The 20,851-nt window shown below is 38.4% G+C and overlaps 2 protein-coding genes across 5 annotated transcripts; both read left to right on the forward strand.

Moving 5' to 3' along the window:
• The first annotated feature begins 426 nt into the window (after positions 1 to 426).
• On the forward strand, positions 427 to 13,017 carry LOC122653560 (transmembrane protein 18). The gene is made up of 4 exons (XM_043847430.1): positions 427 to 718; positions 11,830 to 11,935; positions 12,432 to 12,580; positions 12,676 to 13,017. Exons 1-4 carry the CDS (start codon positions 578 to 580, stop codon positions 12,769 to 12,771), a joined length of 492 nt encoding a protein of 163 aa, XP_043703365.1. The 5' UTR covers positions 427 to 577; the 3' UTR covers positions 12,772 to 13,017.
• Positions 13,018 to 15,623: 2,606 nt separating this feature from the next.
• LOC122655702 (FHA domain-containing protein PS1) lies at positions 15,624 to 19,338 on the forward strand. 4 transcript variants are annotated; one of them, XM_043849988.1, is made up of 9 exons: positions 15,624 to 16,140; positions 16,289 to 16,512; positions 16,600 to 16,749; positions 16,841 to 17,917; positions 18,010 to 18,157; positions 18,301 to 18,686; positions 18,814 to 19,042; positions 19,126 to 19,139; positions 19,189 to 19,338. In XM_043849988.1, coding segments are annotated over exons 1-8 (2,523 nt in total). In that variant the 5' UTR covers positions 15,624 to 15,833; the 3' UTR covers positions 19,128 to 19,139; positions 19,189 to 19,338. The 4 variants fall into 4 exon arrangements, with proteins under 4 accessions (XP_043705923.1, XP_043705920.1, XP_043705921.1 ...); XM_043849985.1 differs by lacking the exon at positions 19,126 to 19,139 and having other exon boundaries at positions 18,814 to 19,039; positions 19,264 to 19,338; XM_043849986.1 differs by lacking the exon at positions 19,126 to 19,139 and having other exon boundaries at positions 16,289 to 16,508; positions 16,596 to 16,749; positions 18,814 to 19,039; positions 19,264 to 19,338.
• Positions 19,339 to 20,851: the final 1,513 nt, after the last annotated feature.

Here is a 20,851-nt window from a genome sequence, read left to right on the forward strand (position 1 = left end):
TCCAACCTGACATACGCATGGAAATCTCAACCCTGCCCCAACCCACAAACTGAACAGTCCAACCTAGGCTCTGACGGGCTTGGACAGGCTCAAGGTTCAAGATTTTGTTTCGATTGGAATCTCGACCTTGCTCAAAAACGAAATATACCATCAAAATGACCTAAATATGGTGTATTTTTGTGAAACAACCGAAACATTGAAAACCCCTCATTGGCATGCCATACCGTATTTGACCAAAATATCGAAACCGAATTAGATCGCCAAATCGAACCATAAGCAGGCTAGGGAATGGTCTAGCCGGGCCAAACTTGCGCCACTAATCGCTACTGTCTAGCACAAGTCACGTATATTTTTCACACGTGTCAATTTCATATTACTTCCTTGGGTGCTGGGCATTCTCTCCGAAACCCCCCCGAACACTCGAGCGAAAGCCACTTAGATCTCTTCGACTCTGCTTCTGCGTTGCCCTTCCCAAACAAAAAAAGAATTTTCTAAGTCGAATGCTTATTACAAGAAATCGTTCGGAGATTGTTGTTCGTCGGTAAACTCATTCTCTCTGATTCCATCTTATACAGACATGGAAGACCTTAAATCTGCAATGAATGAACATTTAGATCAGATGCAAGTACTCCTCGAGAAATTCACTGCCGAACTCAAAACTGGATTTCAGCCTGCTTATGAGAATTTCATGGGTTTTTTCCATTCAATCGATTGGAAGGTATATTTGTTTCCTTTTCTTCCCCTTACACTTCTATTTGTACTCAAACCTCCCTAATTTTGTTTGGTTTCCTCTGATCTGACTTTTCGCTTATTGTAGTTGGATCTATGGTTATTTGATGGGTGTTCTAAATACTTGAATGTTACGTTTTAGAGAATCAGAATCGGACTTGCTTATTTTTCACTTTCTTTTTTAGCATCCGATTAGATGGTGTATGGGTTCCCCATATAAATGTTGTCCTTACTTTACTTCAGTTCATTGATTCTGTAATCTTTCTTAGTTGCTTATAGCTATACAATAGAGTTGCAAAGTACGATAATCATTTGAGGAAGAAAGAAATTCATTGCATGTTCATTAAAGATTAGAATTGCAACAGAATTAAGCATTTTCTGCGTAAGTGTTTTGAAGTTGCAGTTTTAGATTAACTCTCACTGCTTTTATGTTATTTGAATGATAACGTTCAGCTAGTACAGGGTCCTCCATTCTAGACAAAGTTTCTTTCTTTGTGCGAACAATATCCTCTCAATGATTCTTGACTGATGATCACTCTATTTATAGGCAGTTGATATTCTTAATTTGTTCCATAATATCTTTAGACAAAGCATTGTTTGGTTATGATGTCACTTGTTGATTATTTCAAAGCAATTCTTATGTCCTTGTTTCGTGGTTCTCTCCTGGAAGCTAACCTGGCCTTCTCTTATTCATAGTTGGCACATTCAGTAGAGGTTGGATGGTATAAACATGATTATTTTGGCTTTATATTGTTCCATGTCAAAGAGAAGAACCATACTTTTGCTTCTTTTTTTTTATTGGGGTGGGGGGGGGGGGGACCTTAAGTCATGCTCTTGTCAGTTGGTCATGGATAGCTCCATTGGGCAAGTTATTTTTCTTAATGCTTTTACAACAAAGGACAAGTCCCTGCCTTTGTGCAGATCCTTGGGCTGCCCTGCAGTTCCCCATAAAGGATACATCTATTGTGTCATTCGAGGTTCTTTTCACGGTCTATGATACCTGGATACCTCTACATTTGGCCATGCTATCAGTATGGGATATGGCTCCAACTTTATGGCCTATAGAGTCGTATGTTATGATCTAGTAGCTGAGATTAGGACAAAACTGTGTATTGTATTTCTGTGTTGTCTCAGTCTTTTGTATCAACTACCAAATACTATATCTGTTGGGTGAAACATAAAATTTCATGTTGAACTAGGAAACCATGCAATCACGATGAGTTAATAATTTCAATTTAGCTTTAGCAGTGCCTGAAGTTTTCTTTTGTCCCATTTTTGTTATGCTCTGTATTTAATCAATGGTGTATCTTATCAATGTCGTATTTTATGCTACTACTATATTAATTGGTCTTATAGATTTCACCCGGGGGGGGGGGGGGGGGAGGCGACTGAATTAAATGTGTTTGTCTGCATTTGTGCCCTTGATTTGAAAAATGGAAATGGCATCCATGTTCCTCACATTTGTCTCTGTATCTAGGCATCGTACCTTTGTTTGTTCTTGATAGGAGTTATAGAGCTGCAATTTTCCTCCTCCCATGCCCATTTTGGCAGCTTGGCTTCTTTTCAGCATTTCACATATTTTGGGATGGGAGGGTTGGGGATGGGTTCCCCAGTATATAAATTAGAATTTTCATTGTCACAATAGCTAAGCAGAAAAAATATATAGAGGAAATAGGAGGAAGAAAATTGAAGAACAAACTTGGGTCAGAACATGTATTATGAAGTGGAAGTAGTTATAAGTAATTTCTTTTGGAAATTTCAAACATAATTATTTGCCTCATCTTTGTTTTTTTTTTTTTTTTTGACTACATAGCTTTATTAAATAAGTTCAGGGATGGAAAGGTGGAGATTGATTCTCTTCCGCCATTAGCAGTAATGTGTAGAGGAGAAATAAGTTATATTTGGAAATTAGTATAATGTTGTTGGTTTTATGAAAATCGAAATGAAATCTTTGCTGTTTCATTGGTTATCAATATCCAATGTAGGTCTTCTACTTTTCGTTCAGGTTGGGAAGTGATACTTCATATTACTTCACATGTTATTCTTTGTATAAGTGTTATTCCCAAAGTGGATCATGCTATTTGATTTGTCAGTGGAGTCATAATATCTCTTGTGCAATGGCTAGTGTGCTTCCTCTGACTTTTCTGTTATATTATCACTTATCCGAAGGAGGATATTATGGCAGAAATGGTTGAATTTAAGAACTGTCTATTCTGAAGGGTGCAACCGTACAACCATGGTGAAGGTTGCTTCAAAAGATTAATAGAGATTTTCTTATCAAAGATCCCAAGACCCTTGGATTGAGTGGGATTTATAATGGTTGTTATTGCCACCATATGATATTCATTGAAGAGAATGAGAGCATTTTTTTGTGAATAAGAAAAATTAGAGCATTTCTGTAGACTTGTTAAATACCAACATCTATGCGAGGTTGGTTGGCCAAAATTTGACCTGAGCCCACTCGTAACATAAATAAATACCTGAAATTTCTCTTTCTGTTTGTGTAAGGAAAGTAGGAAAGTGGTTCCATGGGAAGTTGTGTGTGATGGGTAGTTATTGTGTAGTTATTATAATAGAATTAATTAGGAAGTAGTTTATTATGGTAGGAAGTTATATAGGTGGTAGTTATTCTAGTGGAACTATGGGATTAGTGTGAGTTGGTTATGCAGGTAGTTTTGTAACTCCTATTGTAATTTCTTAATTAAAGACGAGGCAACTAATGAGAAGGGAGGGAAAATATTTGATAACTCCTATAATTTCTGAGATGATGCCCGACTTCCTCAATTAAGCCAAATCATTTCTTAAATTTTTTTTCTCCTATCTCTTCGTTATCTCTTTCCTTTCTTCTTCCCTAATCCTCTCCTATTCATCATACCATACGGACAAGGTTTGCTCCTAACACCTCTACAAGATCGGCATGTATCATTTGGTATCAGAGCCAGGTTATGTTCCATAGACTATGGAGCAAAACTTCAATAAGATTCATGATATTCAAGCTAGAAATTTAACTTTATTTGCTGAAATCATGAAAAAGATGCTAGCATTGTACAAGAAATTCGACCCCTCGGGAGAGATGAAGAGACCAAAGGAAGAGATAGCAACCAATGCAATTTAGTTGCTGCCAATTGAACTCACAACAACGGTGCATCCAGAGCAGCCAACGAAGAAGAAGAAGGAGAAGAAAAGAAAGCCCAAGCAATGTAGATCATGGACCGGTTCCTTTAAATGCATCTCTAAAACCACAAAAGCTGTAAATAAAGTTACAACCTAGAAAGGACTTGCAAAGTCTATGAAGAAGGTAATAGGAGAAAAGATGATGCCATTTCCTTACAGCAAGGTTGGTACGTCTTGAGATGACCATTGCTCAAGAAAATCTTTCTTTTTCTGCTTCATTTATTGGGGTTTTCCCTATTAAGGAATGGGGTCCTGGCAGACCCTTATTTCCCTCAATTTCATTGTCCTTGAGGACAAGAACACTTCCAAAGGGAAGGGAATGTTACGAGTAGGGAAAGTAGGAAAGTGGTTCCATGGGAGGTTGTTTGTTAATGGATAGTTATTGTGTAGTTATTGTAATGGAATTAGTTAGGGAGTAGTTTATTATGGTGGGAAGTTATGTAGGGGGTAGTTATTCTAGTGGGAATATGGGAGTAGTGTGAATTGGTTATGCAGGTAGTTTTGTAACTCCTATTGTAATTTTTTATTTAAATACCAGACAACTAATGAGAAGGGAGGAAAATATTTGATAACTCCTTTAATTTTTCTTTTGAGATGAGGCCCGGCTTCCTCAGTTAAGCCAAATCATTTCCTAACTTTCTCTCCTATCTATTTCTTATCTCTTCCTTATCTTTTTCCTGTCCTCTTCCCTAATCCTCTCCTATTCATCATACCATACTGCCAAGGTTTACTCCAAACACCTCCACAAGATCAGGTATGCATCACTTTCTACTTTATTTTCCTCGCCTATAACTAAGTTGTAATTGGTTTGCATTAATATCTTAGATATCTTGTTTTGTAATTGGTCAAACAAGGAAGTGGGACTTTGATGGAGACACTAACACGATGTGAAATGAGATAATTACTTGTATTAAGAAGGTTGCTAATGATATCTTAGGTGAATCGAAAGGAAAACGTCATTTTTCTAGGGAGACTTGGTGGTGGGATGACGATGTTCAAGCAGCCATTAAGGGTAAGAAAGCTAGTTTTAAGACATGACAAAGGACTAATGATGTAGAGGATAAAATCAATCTATAAGATAACTAAAATAAGTGGAAGGCATTGTAGAGATTTTGACCATGTTAGATGTATTAAAAGTGAGGATCATAAAGTATTATTAAGCGATGAGAACATTAAGGAGAGGTAAAAATTATTTTTACAGCTTACTAAATTAATACGCTTAATAGAAGCTTTAAGGAGGATGAAAATAAGCAAAACACTTGGTCCATATGGGGTTCCAATAGAAGTGTGGAAATCTGGAAGAGCTTAGGATTATGTGGTTTATCTTGGCTAACCAAGCTGTTTAATAAGATTATGAGCATAAGGAAAATGCCAAATGAATAGATGAGAAGCATTATTATAGTTTCGATTTATAAAAAATAAAGATGATATCCAGAGCTGTAATAACTAAGAGGTGTAATAATTGAGGTTGGCCTTGTTGCAACAATAAGGTTGCTCCATTGTGACTAAGAGGTCATGGGTTTGAATCTGGAAATAGCCTTTCTGCGAAAGCGGGGGTAAGGCTGCGTACATAATGACCCTCCCCAAATCCCGTAGTGGCAGGAGCCTCGTGCTCTAGGCATGCCCTTTCAGAGCTGTAATAACTATAGAAGCATAGAACTAATGTCATACTATGAAGTGATAGGAGAGAGTTTTGAAACTTGCCTGAGACAGGAAACTACTATTAGAGAAAACCAATTTGGTTTTATGCCAGGAAGATCCACGACAGAAGCTATTTACCTAGGAGACTCGTGGAAAGATATAGAGATTGCAAGATGGATCTCCATATGGTCTTTATTGACCTTGAAAAGCTTATGACAGAGTCCCTTTGAGAGTTTATTTGGCATGTGCTAGAGAAGAGACGTGTTTCAACTTTCAAGTAAATATGTGGACATAGTTAAAGATATGTATAATGGTGTTGTGACTAGTGTACGAATGGTGGGGGGGGTTAAGGTAGTGAATTCCCAATTACAACTGGGTTACATCAAGGATCAGCTTTAAGCTCTTATTTGTTTGCATTTATCGTGGATGATCTAACTAGAGACATTCAAGATTAGGTCCCTTGGAGTATGCTTTTTGCATATGATATTATTTTGGTGGATGAAAAAAAAAGTAGGGATTAACTCCAAGTTGGAACTATGGGGATCAACCTTGGAATCAAAAGGTTTTAAGATAAGTAGAAAGAAAACGAAATATATGGTGTGTAACTTTAGTTACAGTAGGACGGATAATTAGGTGGTGAAAATTGATGAGAGGGAGATCCCGCAAAGTGATTAGTTTAGGTATCTAGGCTCAATCATAAATAAATTAGGAGAAATAGAGGATGATGTTATATAGAGAATTAAAATAGGATGGATGAAGTGGAGAGGTGTGTCTGGAGGGATATGTAATCGACGTATTCCTTTAAAACTTAAAAGGATATTTTTTAGGACACTCATGCGACCGGCTATGATGTATGACGCAGAATGTTGGGCAGTTAAGAAACATCATATAGATAAACTCAGCTGAGATGAGGATATTGAGATGGATTTGTGGTTAAACTAGGAAGGACAAAGTCAAGAATGATTAAATTAGAGCTTATTTTTTGGAGTAGCTTCGATACTTGATAAGATGTGAGAAAGTTGTTTGAGGTGGCATGGTCATGTACAACAGAGGCCTTTAGATGTTCCAGTACGGACGGGTGATTTAATTCAGATTGAAGGAGCTAAAAGAGCCCAGGGCAGACCTAAAATGACTCTGGGAGAAGTGGTGAGGAAAAGACATGCATAGCCTAGGCCTTGTGTCATTTATGGCGTTGAATAGAGATGATTGGATGGTAAGGATCCATGTAGCGACCCCGTTTGGGTTAAGGCTGAGTAGTAGTTGTAGTTGTTTTCCTTTTAATTGTTATGACTTATTGATGCAAGTGTGTAGCTCCGGAAACGAACAGCCTTGTTTTCAGTTTTTTTCTGTCTAGTGTTGAGCTGTATTGGTGTTTTAGGACCCTCCAATGGCTAATGAATGACTTTGGCTATCCATGTGGATTCGAATGCTCATAGTAGATTAGTTATTCTTTATGAGATTTAAACTAAGAGTCTCAAGTTCGGAAAGGTAGTTCCTTATTATGTAGGAGAAGAATAATTTCTTACCACTTTTTGTTTTTAGAAAAAGATAAGGAAGATAGAAAAAGTTTTCTAGAGTTTTAAAGTCATTCAGGGAATTTCTTAAGGGCAGAGGGTGGGCACGCCGCCCGCTTCCGGTAAGCAGGCGCCTTGTCCAATGGATGGGATGGAGTGGGATGGGAGGGGGGCAGGGCAGTCCTTTCCATGGGGGCTGGTAGATAGAGAGATAGAGAGCTAGCGTGGGCACCCCGGCGGTGTGCCCAACCTTTTGACATTTCTTAATTATCAAGAATAGCTTAGATTAGGAATATTTTTCTTGCAATCTACATATACATTTTATGGGCTTCTCAAAGTATTGTAATTGAGGTTGGTTTTGTTGATTTATTGGGTTTGAGTCATTGCATGGCTGCAGAGAGGGTTTTGGTATTTCATTGGGCACCACTGAGTTAAAGTGTTGGGTTTGGGGGCTTAAGATATCTTGTGTTTCTGAGTTTCTGCAGAGGGAATTGTTCTGAATGGTTTTTACTTATTTTTTGCTTTTCCATCTTTCTTCTCTTTGTCCTTGTACTTCGTTCTCATGTTGCATATCTTTGTTCCCATGTAGCATATTGCTGATATACATTTAATAATTACAACAACAACAAACAACAACTCAGCCTTATCCCAACTAAATGGGGTCGGCTACATGGATCCAAACAAAGACAAAATATTAAAAAAAAATAACACAATGACGACAACAGCATAACCTTATCCCCACTAAATGGGGTCAGCAGTCAGCTACATGATCCTTCCTCTCTACTCGGTTCTATTCGAAGTCATACAAGGTACGAGACCAAAGCTATGCGTGTCTTTCCTCACCACTTCACTTAAAGTTAATTTAGGCCTGCCCCTGGCTCTTTTAGTTCCTTCGATTTTAATCAAATCATTCCTCCGAACTGGAGCATTCCAAGGCCTCCATTGAACATGGCCATGCCATCTCAAGCGACTCTCTCTTAGCTTATCATGAATCGGAGGTACTCCCAACTCAGCTCTAATATGGTCATTCCTTACTTTATACTTCCTAGTTTTTGCCACACATCCACCTCAACATCCTCATCTCCGCTACACGTGGTTTATCTATATGCCGCTTCTTCATTGCCCAACATTCCACTCCATACATAATAGCCGGTCTTATGGCAGTCCTATAAAATTTCTCTTGAAGCTTTAATAATCTCCATTTCATCCATCCAATTTTAATAATCTCTTGTTGGTAAATAATTTTTTTTAGAAGACTAAAATGTATTTTTGTCTTGATTTTTAACTTATCTTGACCACGTGAACATTGTTCTTCTTGCCTTTTTTATGGACTCTTGAATCTTAGATCTGGTTCTTGATTTTCCTTGAAGGAAAGGCTTGAGGGCCATTACCCAGTACTCGTCCTGGGAGGGGTGAGTTTGGAGTCGGTCTTAACCTTTGGCATTTTTGCACAAAATGGCTGTCCTCAAGACTCGAGCCTAGGCATTTGTCTTGGCAGCCCAAGCCTTGAATCATTGTCTAATTTTGGAGCTACAGGTCTACAACAGTCAACAAGCTGTCATGATTCCTGATCGTTAAGTCAGCTATACCCAGATTCTAAAATCCCTATTTCCTGTTAGCCAATGTTCTACCAACACCCAATTGCCCTTGGTCTAATGGCTCTTTCATGTGCTGTTAATGTAGATGGGCCAGTGGTATGTAAGCTAGACCTGATGGAATTTTAATTTGTATGCGTTGTAAATATGGGGCTCTGCTCAAGTTACATCTTGACCTAATTGTTGGTGACGGTTATTATTTAAAGATAACCATGTAAGGCACTATAGAATACACCCTTATGTGTATAGAACAAGGGAAAAAGTTCACCATGACTGTATTATCATCCTCTCACATGGGTTTATTTTATTTTCTCTCTTCCATCTCGACCATGTAGGCCCCATGTGGATTATACCATTGAGGTGGCGTGGAAGATTCCCCCTACATTGGCTTCATGGGGAATACTTCCCCATGTGGATCCATGGCTAAGATCCCCCTGTTATAACCTATCAGTATGGAGGGGGTTGTTTGATTCCGATTGAAGGAGCTAAAAGAGCCAGGGTTAGGCCTAAAATGACTCTAGGAGAGTCGAGAGGAAAGATAATGTAGGGGGATGATCATATATAGCCTAAAGATAATTAGGATATTATGTTTTTATTTTTATTTTATTTATTTGTGTAAACAGTTTCCTTATTTAAGTAGGTTGTTGGGTCAGATTAGTAAGCTTCCCACATAGCGCACACATGTAGGAAGTTCCCTTTTTAGTCTTGGGATTTGTCTTTATTTATTTAGCAAATGAGTCTGATTAGGAATCTTCTTTAGCTTGCGTATGGAAGGAAGCCGAATTTATTTTTATTTTTTACACTTCATTTAAATACATGTAAGAAGATCTCACACATGATTTGATTGGATGAACAAAAATTGGGTTGTGTTTCTTCCTATTTCCTCTCTTCTTCTCTTTTGAATCAGCTCTTTCCCCTCTAGTACAATTTCTTTCTTTCCAGATTCAGTTCCCATCTTCCTCCTTCCTCCTTTTCTCTTCCTGGGTCCTCTTCCTCACTTAATATTATTGATGTTACCCTCTCTTGATTTTGTATTGGCGGTACCTTTGGAACTGGTTGAGTTCGCTGGAGTTCCCTCTATACAGGCCAGTTCGACCTAGTACTTCTAGGATTGGATCGCCTCCCTAGGACGACTCAGACCCTAGGTTCCTGCCCCCCACTAGTTCCTCTATAGTGAGAACCAAAGCCTGCAAACGGGCTGGTTCTAAGCGTATTGCCAGAAGCAATTTCAGTCATTTTATTTAAATAAAGGGAGTAAGGGACTGTCTAAATGACACCTCTATAGGTGTCTTTAGAACTTGTAACCTTCTTTTGATTGCCCCTTGTTTATTCCCAAAAGTTCTTTAAGCTAGGAATTATAAAAGGGTTTTCAATAATTTGAAAGTGACTTGTCACTATGTAATTATCAAAAGCTGTCATCAACTCATCATCTTGCACATTTTTCAAGTATAAATGTGAAATGACAGGATTTACCCTCACTGAAAAAAAAATGTGTTATATTAAAAGCGCAAAAAAGTAAGGTTACAAATTATTTGACACCTTAAAGGGTGTCAATAAGAAAATCCCATCAATAAAACTTGATCTCTGGAACTACTGTTGCCCACTCCTGAGGGGCCTATGTGTCACATATCCATGCCTAAATTCTCCGGTTAAACCCAGACCTACAGAGGGAGCTCTATCAACTGATAGCAAGCTGGGTTACCACCTCCCTTTTCTTCTATAGAGAGGTAGAAGAAGTTGTTCTTTTGTTGTTTATACGTAAGGACTGTTTCTTCTAAAATCACTCAAAAGCCCCTTAGTTTCTCAGCTTGATTTATTCCATTCCCTTTCCTATTTGAATTCCAGAAAAACACTCCCTTTCTAGATCTAATTGCCATCGAGTCCTTCATTTTGTTATCTAGCCCAAAAGGTAAAAAGGGTGTACCCAGTGCACGAGGCTCCCGCCTGCGGGATCTGGGGAGGTTCGTAATGTATGGAGCCTACCCCCGCTTCGCGTAGAGGCTGTGTCCTGACTCGGTCCTGCTACCACTAGGTCGCAATGGTGTAACCTTACCATTGCTCCATAGCGATCCCAAAACAGGGTTTTTGTCATTATCTTGCCCAAAAGGTGGAAGCATATAAATACAGAATTGGCATTTATCTTTAATTTTTGATCCGTTTATCATCTAGGTGAGCCCATAGCAACCCCCAATCAGGGTTTTGTGACCCGGGATTGCATTAAAAGACGTGCATAGCTTAGGTCTAATCACAAGTATGGTTTTGAATAGAGCTGATTGGAGAAAAAGGATCCATATAGCTGACCCCATTTAGTTGGGATAAGGCTGAGTTGAGTTGTATCGTCAGTAAATATGTTACTAATGGGTCTTGGTAGCATTTTGAACAGTTATGGTGTATTGTTTATTGGCATATCAGTCTATACAGTAAGTAGAATCCATTATGGCATATGTTTCTATGAATTGTTTGTAAAGGTTCCTTTTAGCATCACTTTTTCTCAACTCAGTCTATGATAAAGAAATATTCAATTATTTCAATCTGAGACGAATATCAAATATATGAGGATTATTAGTTATTATGGGAGCTTGTTTGTCATTCTTTCCTGCAGAGCGATAAATCTGGAGCTATTGCAATCTGGAGCTAGATATGATGATGAGTGATCCAATACAGAGATATATGCTTTGAATTTCTGTGCTATAAAAAGCTTAGTTGATGCTAGATTTTTTCCATTATTTAATATTTAGATCCTTTTTTTTTCTCCAGCAGTGGATTTCCTCCAAATTGAGTCCTTGCAATGGTTCCTTGAGTAGATGTGTCTTTTTTTTTTCAAGTAGTTATATCTAAAAGAAAATTTAGTATTAACATTACCCTTTGGTGACACTGTTAGTAACATAGAATATCTTTCTTTGTTGAAGGCATTCATATCATAATCATAGATTTTTTTTACTTGATGTCTTCTCTGCCCCCACCTCCCTTCTTACGGTAATAAATTGATTAGTTTAATTGAGTTTGGAATACATTTAATTGCAATACAATTGTGGCATATTGATGATAAGTTCCCATATTGGGCGTCTTCATACGATCCTTGATATGAACAGACGTTTAAAACCATGGTCACAACTCATCAGAACATCATACTGTTTGTGTTATTGCTGATATTTTTGTTTTCCCCAAATTTACAGGAGCCTTGGTTGATAACCTTATTATCATTCCATGTTGTCTTGCTGTTGGTAGTCTTCATCTCAAGGAAAAATGTCAACTTCCAAATGTTCCTGTTCCTTATGGCATGTAAGTTTCTATTCTATCACCCTATTCCCTTCCCCCCTCCCCTTCGTGTATCCAAATTAATAGAATGTCTGCCTGCCTATTTGTCAGATGGCTTTTATTCTTATGAGGTCTGATGCATGTTTATCTGCATTCTGCAATTATTCATATTGGTTTTGCTATGGTGTAATCTGAAGTTGGTATAGGAAGTTCCTTTCGAGGTTAGACAACAGATATTTGTTAGTTTCTTTTGCAAATTCTATCATTTTAGGACTTGAAACAATATCAAGTCCTAATATTGGGGGCCTGAGTAGTAAGTCAGTGACATGATTAGGAATTGGGGTATTTACTGGAGTTAGCTACAGACTAAATGGGTTATTAATCTCAGCCTTGAGTTAGCTTTACAGTTTGTTATTTACAGAAGTTGTTCAAAGGCCATTTCAAGAGGCATTCCACCCGTGTGTGTTAACTTCTCATCTATGGGTTGTATCCAATTTAATTGTGCATTTATGTTTTGCAGTGGGTGGTGTATATTTTGCTGAGAAAATTAATAGTTTACTGGCTCAAAACTGGAGAAGCTTTGCAGGCCAGAATTATTTTGATCCACATGGGGTTTTCATCTCAGTGCTTTGGTCCGGTCCTCTTCTTTTCATATCAATTTTAATATTGGTTAGTGGCCACAATCACGCCTTTATCTGTTTCATGTTTTGTTTTCGCAGGTCATGGCCTTGTTCATTGAGCTTAAGCCTTTCTTTCTTTTGCAGGTAAGCACCCTTTTTAATTTATGTGTACTTATCGTCAAGTGGAAAAAGGCTGAGCTTAGACACCGCGCAAGGCTAGCTCGAAACAAGCAGGATTGATTTCCTCTATATTGCTGGCTGTTTACGAAAAAACACCATTCTTACTGGTTTGAAGTTCAGGCATCATTATGTACCATCGGTCAACAAAAAATCACATAGGTGTATCTTCTTCAGTTTTTGTATGGGAGTTGGAGGAAGGTTGTTTTGGTGTTTAAGCTTTTGTGATTATCTTGCTTTATTGAGCTACACTGGCATTTGGATTATATAGAATCTTCAAGGTTCAAAGTTGAATACCTCTAGAGGGCTTACAAGGCAGTTGTTGGTGACTTGGTGCTCCTCTGTATTTAGATGTAGTTTGTTCACAGGCTGTTTATTTCATTGAAAATTTTTCGTAATTTCATTAAAAAAAAATATTTAGTTCTTTGTCATTTATTCTTTTAGCATGATTAAGAAGTATCAATATGGATGATTTGAGGGGGGGGGGAAATCCATCCATATGATGTGGTTGGTGTCCTCCATAGTTGGCAATTATATTTTAAACAAAGGAGTTAATTCTTTTAAAAAAAAAAAACAACATTTCTTCTTTGGAGAAGGTAGCGGGCTTTATTGTGGGGAGGAGCTGGAATCTTCTTCTAATTAATTCTATTTTCCCAAACTGTTATCTCCTTTCTCATTGATATTATTCCATTAGTGTTGAATCTTCATTGATGATTTTCTGTTTTGCCCCTTTATCAAGATTGGAGTCTTATGCTAGTTTTCTCTCTATGTAATCTTGTAATAATAATTCTGAGTATTTATTGGTGTCGTCCTCTTTTAGATGTCTTTCAAGTGTCTCGTTAAGATGATAAAAATTCAAAATGCACCTAAAATTTAAACTATTTTTGCAGAAATTAAAAGGGAAGTCCAACTAATAAAAACAAGTTATATCATTTTCTTAATATTGATGATAAATGTGTTACCTGAATTTGTTTTAGTCTTCGTTTAACTTCACTCCTCCTATGGCCTTACTAGTATTTAAACAGTTATATGTGATGGACGCTTTGTTAAAGAAACATTGGACGCATGATGAACTTTGGTTATTGCCCGTGTGAAAATTTTTTGTCACTATTTTCTATGGACTTTGGTTATACATGGACCGATCAGGAAGCCGAAGCTAAGGGAATCCTCCAAGGGCTTCAAAAAGATGGAGAATTGGGAGCAAGAATTGTCTTTTGGACTGATTGCCAACTTTTGATAAAATAGATGGATGAATGTACGAGAACCTGGCCGTGAGAGCTTTTTACTATTCTCTTAGACATTAAATCTATACTTTTAAGCTATTTTTTTAGGTGTTTGTAGTTAAACAAAGTAGGGATCAGATAGGTATAGCTCATAATATAGCTAAGTGTGTCTGAGTAAAAAACTTGTATGTCTAACAATCATCATTTTTCTCTTCTTAGTAAAATTTCTCTTTATCAAAAAAAAAAATTCAAAATTTTTTTAAAGGTAGAGATACGGAATGATAGAACTACTCATGAGCCAAATTTTATGGCCAAGTAGTCGGATCGGTAGGCAACCCAAGAAAGAAGAGAGGAGGGGAGGGGAGGGGAGGGGAGGGGGGGGGGGGGGGAGTAATTGGTGGTATGGCAGAATATGATTGTAAATTAAAAATTAGATACTAAATAAATGTGAGGAGGAGGGATATTAGATATACCAATAAGAATAAAATCATTTCACAGATTAACACGAAGAATCTTTAAAAACAATAATAAATGGGAAAAAGTTTTGTCCGACAGTGTGGTCTACGCCAGCACTCCCATGAGTCTATCTCTTTCTTCCTCATGTGAAAAGAAACCTCTGCCCCCTTGTTTTAAGGAGGAGAGAGATAGACACATGTGAGTGTTAACGTAGGCCACACTCTCGTACAGAAAACTGCTTCCCATAATAAATATATCATATGTCAACACAAGTGGATTGTGAAGTGAAGCTTTTCCACATTTTCGTGCAGCTACCAACTACCCAAAAATAGAAGTAGAGAAGTTCTAATTTTCTTTTGGGAAAAAAAAATTGCTTGGTCGTGTGGATCTCGTGCTTAGACACTGGAAAAAATAATCCTCTCCAATTCCCTAGTAGTGTGCAGTGCGGCAGTACTAGATGGAGATGCCGACACTTGGCAACTCGGACATCCAATGATCTGAGTTCATTGACTACTATTGTGCTTAGACCGTTGGATGTACGAGCTGCTAGGTGTAGACATCTCCACCTTGCACTGCCACACTGCACATGTTTACGTTTACGAATTGGAGAGGATTAAAATCCTAGACGCAGGATTGCAAGAAATCAATTTGGATCCTCTACGGCTGGGAAGCTGAGTGGCCATTGTGTGGCCTCACACAGGCAGGGGTGAAATTACCACCCCACCCACTGGGCGAGCACCTTGCTTAGATGGGTCCATGCCCTGCATGTGTGAGACAGCACAATGGCCGCTCGACCACCCCCAACCGTAGAGGATCCAAATTGGCACAAAATTACCACCCAAACTTTTAAATAAAAAATAATGTCGGTGTTAAACTGTTAATACCCCTGGGTGCACTCTCATTGACCCCTATACTGGGGCAGAGGCTACATGATCAAACATCGATCCCTTGCCTTTTTGCAATTAAGGATGATCTTCTCATTGAAATCAATGTTGGGACCGGCCAAGCACTTGTTCAAATCCAACGGTATCCGATGGGATCTCAACATGAGAACGACCTCATTCATTCCCGGCTCAATTGTTCTCCCTGCCGACCCTTCGTACGTTTTCAACTTGAAACGTCTACCGCTATTAATTATCTCAGTCCATTGTGCAAACCATACCAGGAAAGAAAACTAGCCGTTGTAAACAAACAAACGGTCACTTTTTCTGCAAATTGAAAATCAAAAGCCGTATCTCATCTATCAATTCAAAATCCACAGCGATAAATTTCACTGTTAATTCAAAATCCGACATAATATTCAACTTTTATCCCATCGAAATTGAAGAACAAAACCGAAGACCCACATTTATTCATTCTTCATATTTGTTCCTAATCAAACCCCACATAAAACCCCCACAAAAAGGGAAAAAGAGAAGTAAAGCCCAGTCCCCAGCCACTTCAATCATGGCAGATAAGAAGAAGAAGAACGAGCCAGTGAAAGAAGAGAAGAAGATCCCTGTCTTCACAGTGCTTAAAAATGGTTATATTTTCAAGAACATCTTTCTCATCGACAGCCCTCCTTCAATCTCTGAAGAACCCAAGTCGATCGAGTCCAGTGGGAATAGTGATAGATGTAACGAAGAGATCTTGATCGTGGGAAGGCACCCAGATTGCAACATCATGCTGGAGCACCCGAGCATTAGTCGATTTCATCTTAAAATCTGCTCGAAACCGTCGTTGCAGAAGCTTTCAGTGATGGACTTATCATCTGGTAGTGTTCATCATCCTTTACCTCTTACTTTTCTTGTTCTTTTTGCCCTTCTTGCGCTCTCAAATTTTCTCTTCTGGGTTCTTTGACAAGATTAAAAGCTTCTTCTTTCTGGGTTTCTGTTTTTTTTCCTGTTCTTGGTTCTGTTCAGCCCATGGGACATGGATTTCGGGGGAAAAGATTGAACCACAAGTTCTGGTTGAATTGAATGAGGGTGATACTCTGAGGTTGGGTGCTTCAACGAGGATTTACAGACTGCATTGGATGCTTCTGAGCCAAGCATTTAATGTTGAAACCCCATTTATTTCTCCATCAGATGCGTTACCTTATGAAGAAGAAGAAGAGGAGGAGGAAGAGGAGGAAAAAACGAATCAAGTTAGGCTGGTTTGTACCTTTGAGTTTACAGTGCAGAAATGTAATTGGAAAACCTGTGTTTCTAATTTTCTTGATTTGTTTCTTCAGGATGAGAACTCAACGCCAGTTGTAGAGGGAATGTCCCCATCGGCACCTCCACCTCCACCTCCAGAAACCTTGAATTTTTCATTCCCTGAAGAAAATTTAATCAAGAACTCATTTGTTTCTGCGTCTGATGCATTAAGACAAGAAGAAGAAGATACGTATCAGGTAAGACTGGTCTTGCACTCTTTAGTTAAGAATGCAGAAATGTAATCAGAAAGCCTATGTTTATAATTTTCTGGATTTGATATTTCAGGATGAGAATTCAGCACCAGTTGTAGTGGGAATGTCCCCATCGGCATCTCCGCCTCAAGAAACCATGAATTCTTTCTTCCCTGTTGCGAATTCGATGGCATTTGAACATAAACAGATCCCTTCTGCACCTCCCATGCCAGAGTCCATGAATTCATCCTCTCCTGATGAAGGGAAAGGAGTGGAAGAAGAGGAGGTCATGTCTGCTGGTGAAAGGGTTGAAGTTGGAGAAAACCAGAGTCCACTAGGGAGAATTCTTGACAAGCCGGACATGTCGACCCTCTGGTCAGAAACTGTTGTGACAGAATCTGTGAATTCATCATTGCCTATGGACGAAGTACTCTCGGAGATCACAGCTCTACAACTTGACAAAGAGAACCAGAGCCCACAAGTCCTTTGTTCCACAGAAGTCCTATCTGAAAGAGAAAATCAGGAAACGCCTTTGAAAAGCTCAGAGAAAAAGAACAAAACACCAAATCTTTGGTCACGAAGAGGCAAACCGGTAAGTGTTCTTCAAATTCAAACAGGAAAGAGCAAAGGGAAGAGTGTGGGAGATAGTATCAGTGTTCGAACAGAAACAGAAAATCAGAAATGCGGAAAAGAGAACCCAATTTCTAGGGTTCTTTTCCCTCACTTGAATGGAGAAGAAGAAATTTTCACTCCAGACAAGGAGAATTTCAGCCCAATTACTTTGCTTCTCAAATCCATGAAGAAGGTTAAGGTGGACGAAAACATGCATTTGAAGTTATGCAAATCATCATCATCTAAGATTACTGCTGACTCCAGTGTGGATCCAGAAGAAGAGCTTTTCTCTTCAGATAAGGAGAATCAAACATCTGTGATTTTCAAAGAAAGAAAAGTCAAGGGAATTGAATCACAAACTCGAGCAAGGCTGGAAACTGGGATCACGGATACAGAGAAAGGACTTGAGAGAGTGCCATTTCAGTCCTTACTATCAAAATCTATCAGTAAAAGCAGGTCAAAAGTTTCAGTCAGTAATGCTACTACAAGGAGCAGCAATTCTGTCAACTGTGCCCAAGCCATACAGAAAAACAGTAACCCGTCATCTTCTGTAAGTCTATCTTTATTTCTCTTTGTTTAAAAATTTCTTGAATAGATTTTATTGAAGATATGTTCCTTCTATATAAGAATGTAATTTTCTAGTGTATGCTGCAGAATCAGCATCATAAAGATGCCAAGAAGAAGTGGAACATGGTGGTTGACACAACTTGTCTTCTAAACAAGGAGTCTAGAAGGTCATTGAAGCTCCTACAAGGCCTCAAGGGAACACAACTCATCATTCCAAGAATGGGTAATTTGGGTGAAATTCAATAATCAATTAGTTCTTTCTCAGTCAAAATCTGTATTTGTCTGTGTTCTTCAAAAAAATGAACATATCAAACTATCTTTCTTCTCCAAACAGAATTTATGACCCTTGTCTTATTTTATCTCTAGTCATAAGGGAACTGGATTGTCTGAAACGACGTGGATGCCTCTTTGGAAGGGAATCAGATGTTTCTTCTGTACTGAAATGGATAGAAGAGTGTATGGTGAAAACGAAGTGGTGGATTCATGTTCAGAGTTCAGTGGAGGAGACCAGGCCAATTGCACCAACCCCTCCTGCTTCTCCAGGCTTTAGTGAGGCGAGCAACGGCGGATTTGCTGGAGGTTCTACTTGTTCAGTTCCATTTTCTTCCTTTGGAAGTTTGTCAGAGATTGTTTCTCCGACAGCAGAAGACCATATCCTTGAATGTGCTCTCCTATTCAAGAGAATTAAGATTGATGAGCAGATCATTCTTCTCTCAAATGATGTTACTACGAAGATCAAAGCAATGGCAGAAGTAACTTTATTCACTACAAATCTTGAAGTTGTTCTTTTTGTTTATTTTATTCCTTTTTTCTTTTATCATTATTATGCATTACATTTTGTTCCTTATTAATGATGGCTTTTATTTTGTTCGTTTTTAGGGATTGCTCTGTGAAACCGCTAAGGAATTCCGTGAAAGTCTTGTGAACCCATATTCAAAGAGGTTCTTGTGGGCAGAGAGCACCCCAAGAGGGCCTACTTGGTCTTGTGTGGATGACATAGTTCTTAGGGAGAATTACTACAAGCGTCCTGTCAGGAAGAGTACTCCAAGGGGCTTGAAGCTTATTTTGCTCCATAATTCTCAATATGGGCAGACCAATTCGGTCAATTGAAGAACTGTCACTCCAAGGGGGCTTGAAGCTTATTTTGCTCCATAATTCTCAATATGGGCATTACCAATTCAGACAATTGAAGAACTGTTATCTGTTTTCTTCATCTTGTAAAAAGTCTTATAAATGGGTGATATGTGAGGATTGAATTCCTCTTTTGTCTAGTTTGTCTGTGAATGAATCTTTATTTTCTACCTAACAGTCTTGTTAGTTCTTTCGACTATAACATTGTCAATCAAAAGGGATAGTTCTTTCTGTAAATCATCAGATGCTGGAGTTCTTACTTTTTGGCATTCAGTTCAACTGTGTTAACCTCCATGTTAGTTCTTAGCATTCCTATTTTTTTTTTTTTGGAAAATTTCCCTGCTTCTTCTGACATGCTGGCAACTGCAATAGGAGGATCTTTCTATCATAAATAGTATAATCAGCAGTAATGTCAAATCCCTCTCTCTCTCTCACTTACACACACATCTGCTCTTTTACTAGATTTTCTGGTTTCATAAGCTGAGTTTACCATTCAAGTTCTTGGATGCCCTCAAATGATTTACTAGATGTTCGTTATACCTTTTAATGGCCTACTCCCAAAAGAGTAGGATTTGGCTCTTTTGACTGCCTCTATATTCTTGAATTAAATCATTAACTCGAGCACTGTCTTGAAACTTTGAGGACCCTCAGATTTGTAAGAAATTATAAGGGTAGTGTGAGGAGGAAAATTATCATCTCCATTTATCTTCCCCTTCATTTCCTCCATTACATCTAATAGGAGAGAAGGGGGGGGGGGGGGGGGAGTGGACCCCACCTGGGCAGTGTGTTCTAGCAGGGGGTAGGGTGGTCATTTCTGCCTCCCCTATGAGATATAATGGAGGAAATGAAGGGGCAGATAAATGGAGACGATAAAGATCTGATTCCCCACACACTAGAAGCATTGAAACCCTTTTAGTAGTATAAAATTTATGAGGCATGGTTCCCTGAAAGGCAGTGTGGCCCCTACGTTATGGGATCATGCACAAAAGCATCAACAAGGATGGAATTTTTGCCTTTCATAGGGAGTGAGATGGTCATTTCACTCCCCGCTGTGTCTGGGCACAAAGGCCACACTGCCTCTCGGGTTCAAATTATTATTTTGAAAAATTAGGGTAACTCCCACTTTTCAAAACTTTTTTATGATTTCAAAGGAACTTCACTATTTTTTGATTCCCTTTGTTTTTAAAAACTATTTATGAATTCAGTTGAGTATTTATTACTCAGCCCAAGTAGATTTCTCTTTTGACACTTCTATCCCTCCCTAAAGAACTTGGAGAAATCCAAAAATTCCCCCATTGTGTCTCCTTGTTCCCTCCCACCCCTCATCCTCCATATTTTCACATTTACCCCAAATCCAAAAATTCCCCCATAGTTTCAAAAAAAAAAAACAAAGTGGCAAACATTGTAAGAGAAACCCTTTTACTTTTCCATTGTCTATGTTAATGCAAGCAAGCAAAAGAGGTGGGAGACTTCTTCTCTCATTTCCCCTTTCCTTCACATCCTCCCAAGACTGCAACCAAACAAAAGGTTAGTGTTTCTACTAGATTGGAATCTAAACTACCTTTCCTACCTAGGGAAGTAAGCCCGGGGGTAAGTTCACCCGTCTATTCCCGTGTCGAACCCAAATGGAAACTTCAGAGTTTGAAAGAAGGGGACATGGAGAATCTAAAAATTGCATAATAACAACTGAATTAAATCTTGATTTGATATTAACTGAATATCTCCTTTCTAAATTTTATTTCACCCAAATCTTCTAGATTATATAGTTAATAAGGAACGAATTTGT

This window comes from Telopea speciosissima, chromosome 3 (assembly GCF_018873765.1).
Source record: "Telopea speciosissima isolate NSW1024214 ecotype Mountain lineage chromosome 3, Tspe_v1, whole genome shotgun sequence".
NCBI lineage: Eukaryota > Viridiplantae > Streptophyta > Magnoliopsida > Proteales > Proteaceae > Telopea > Telopea speciosissima.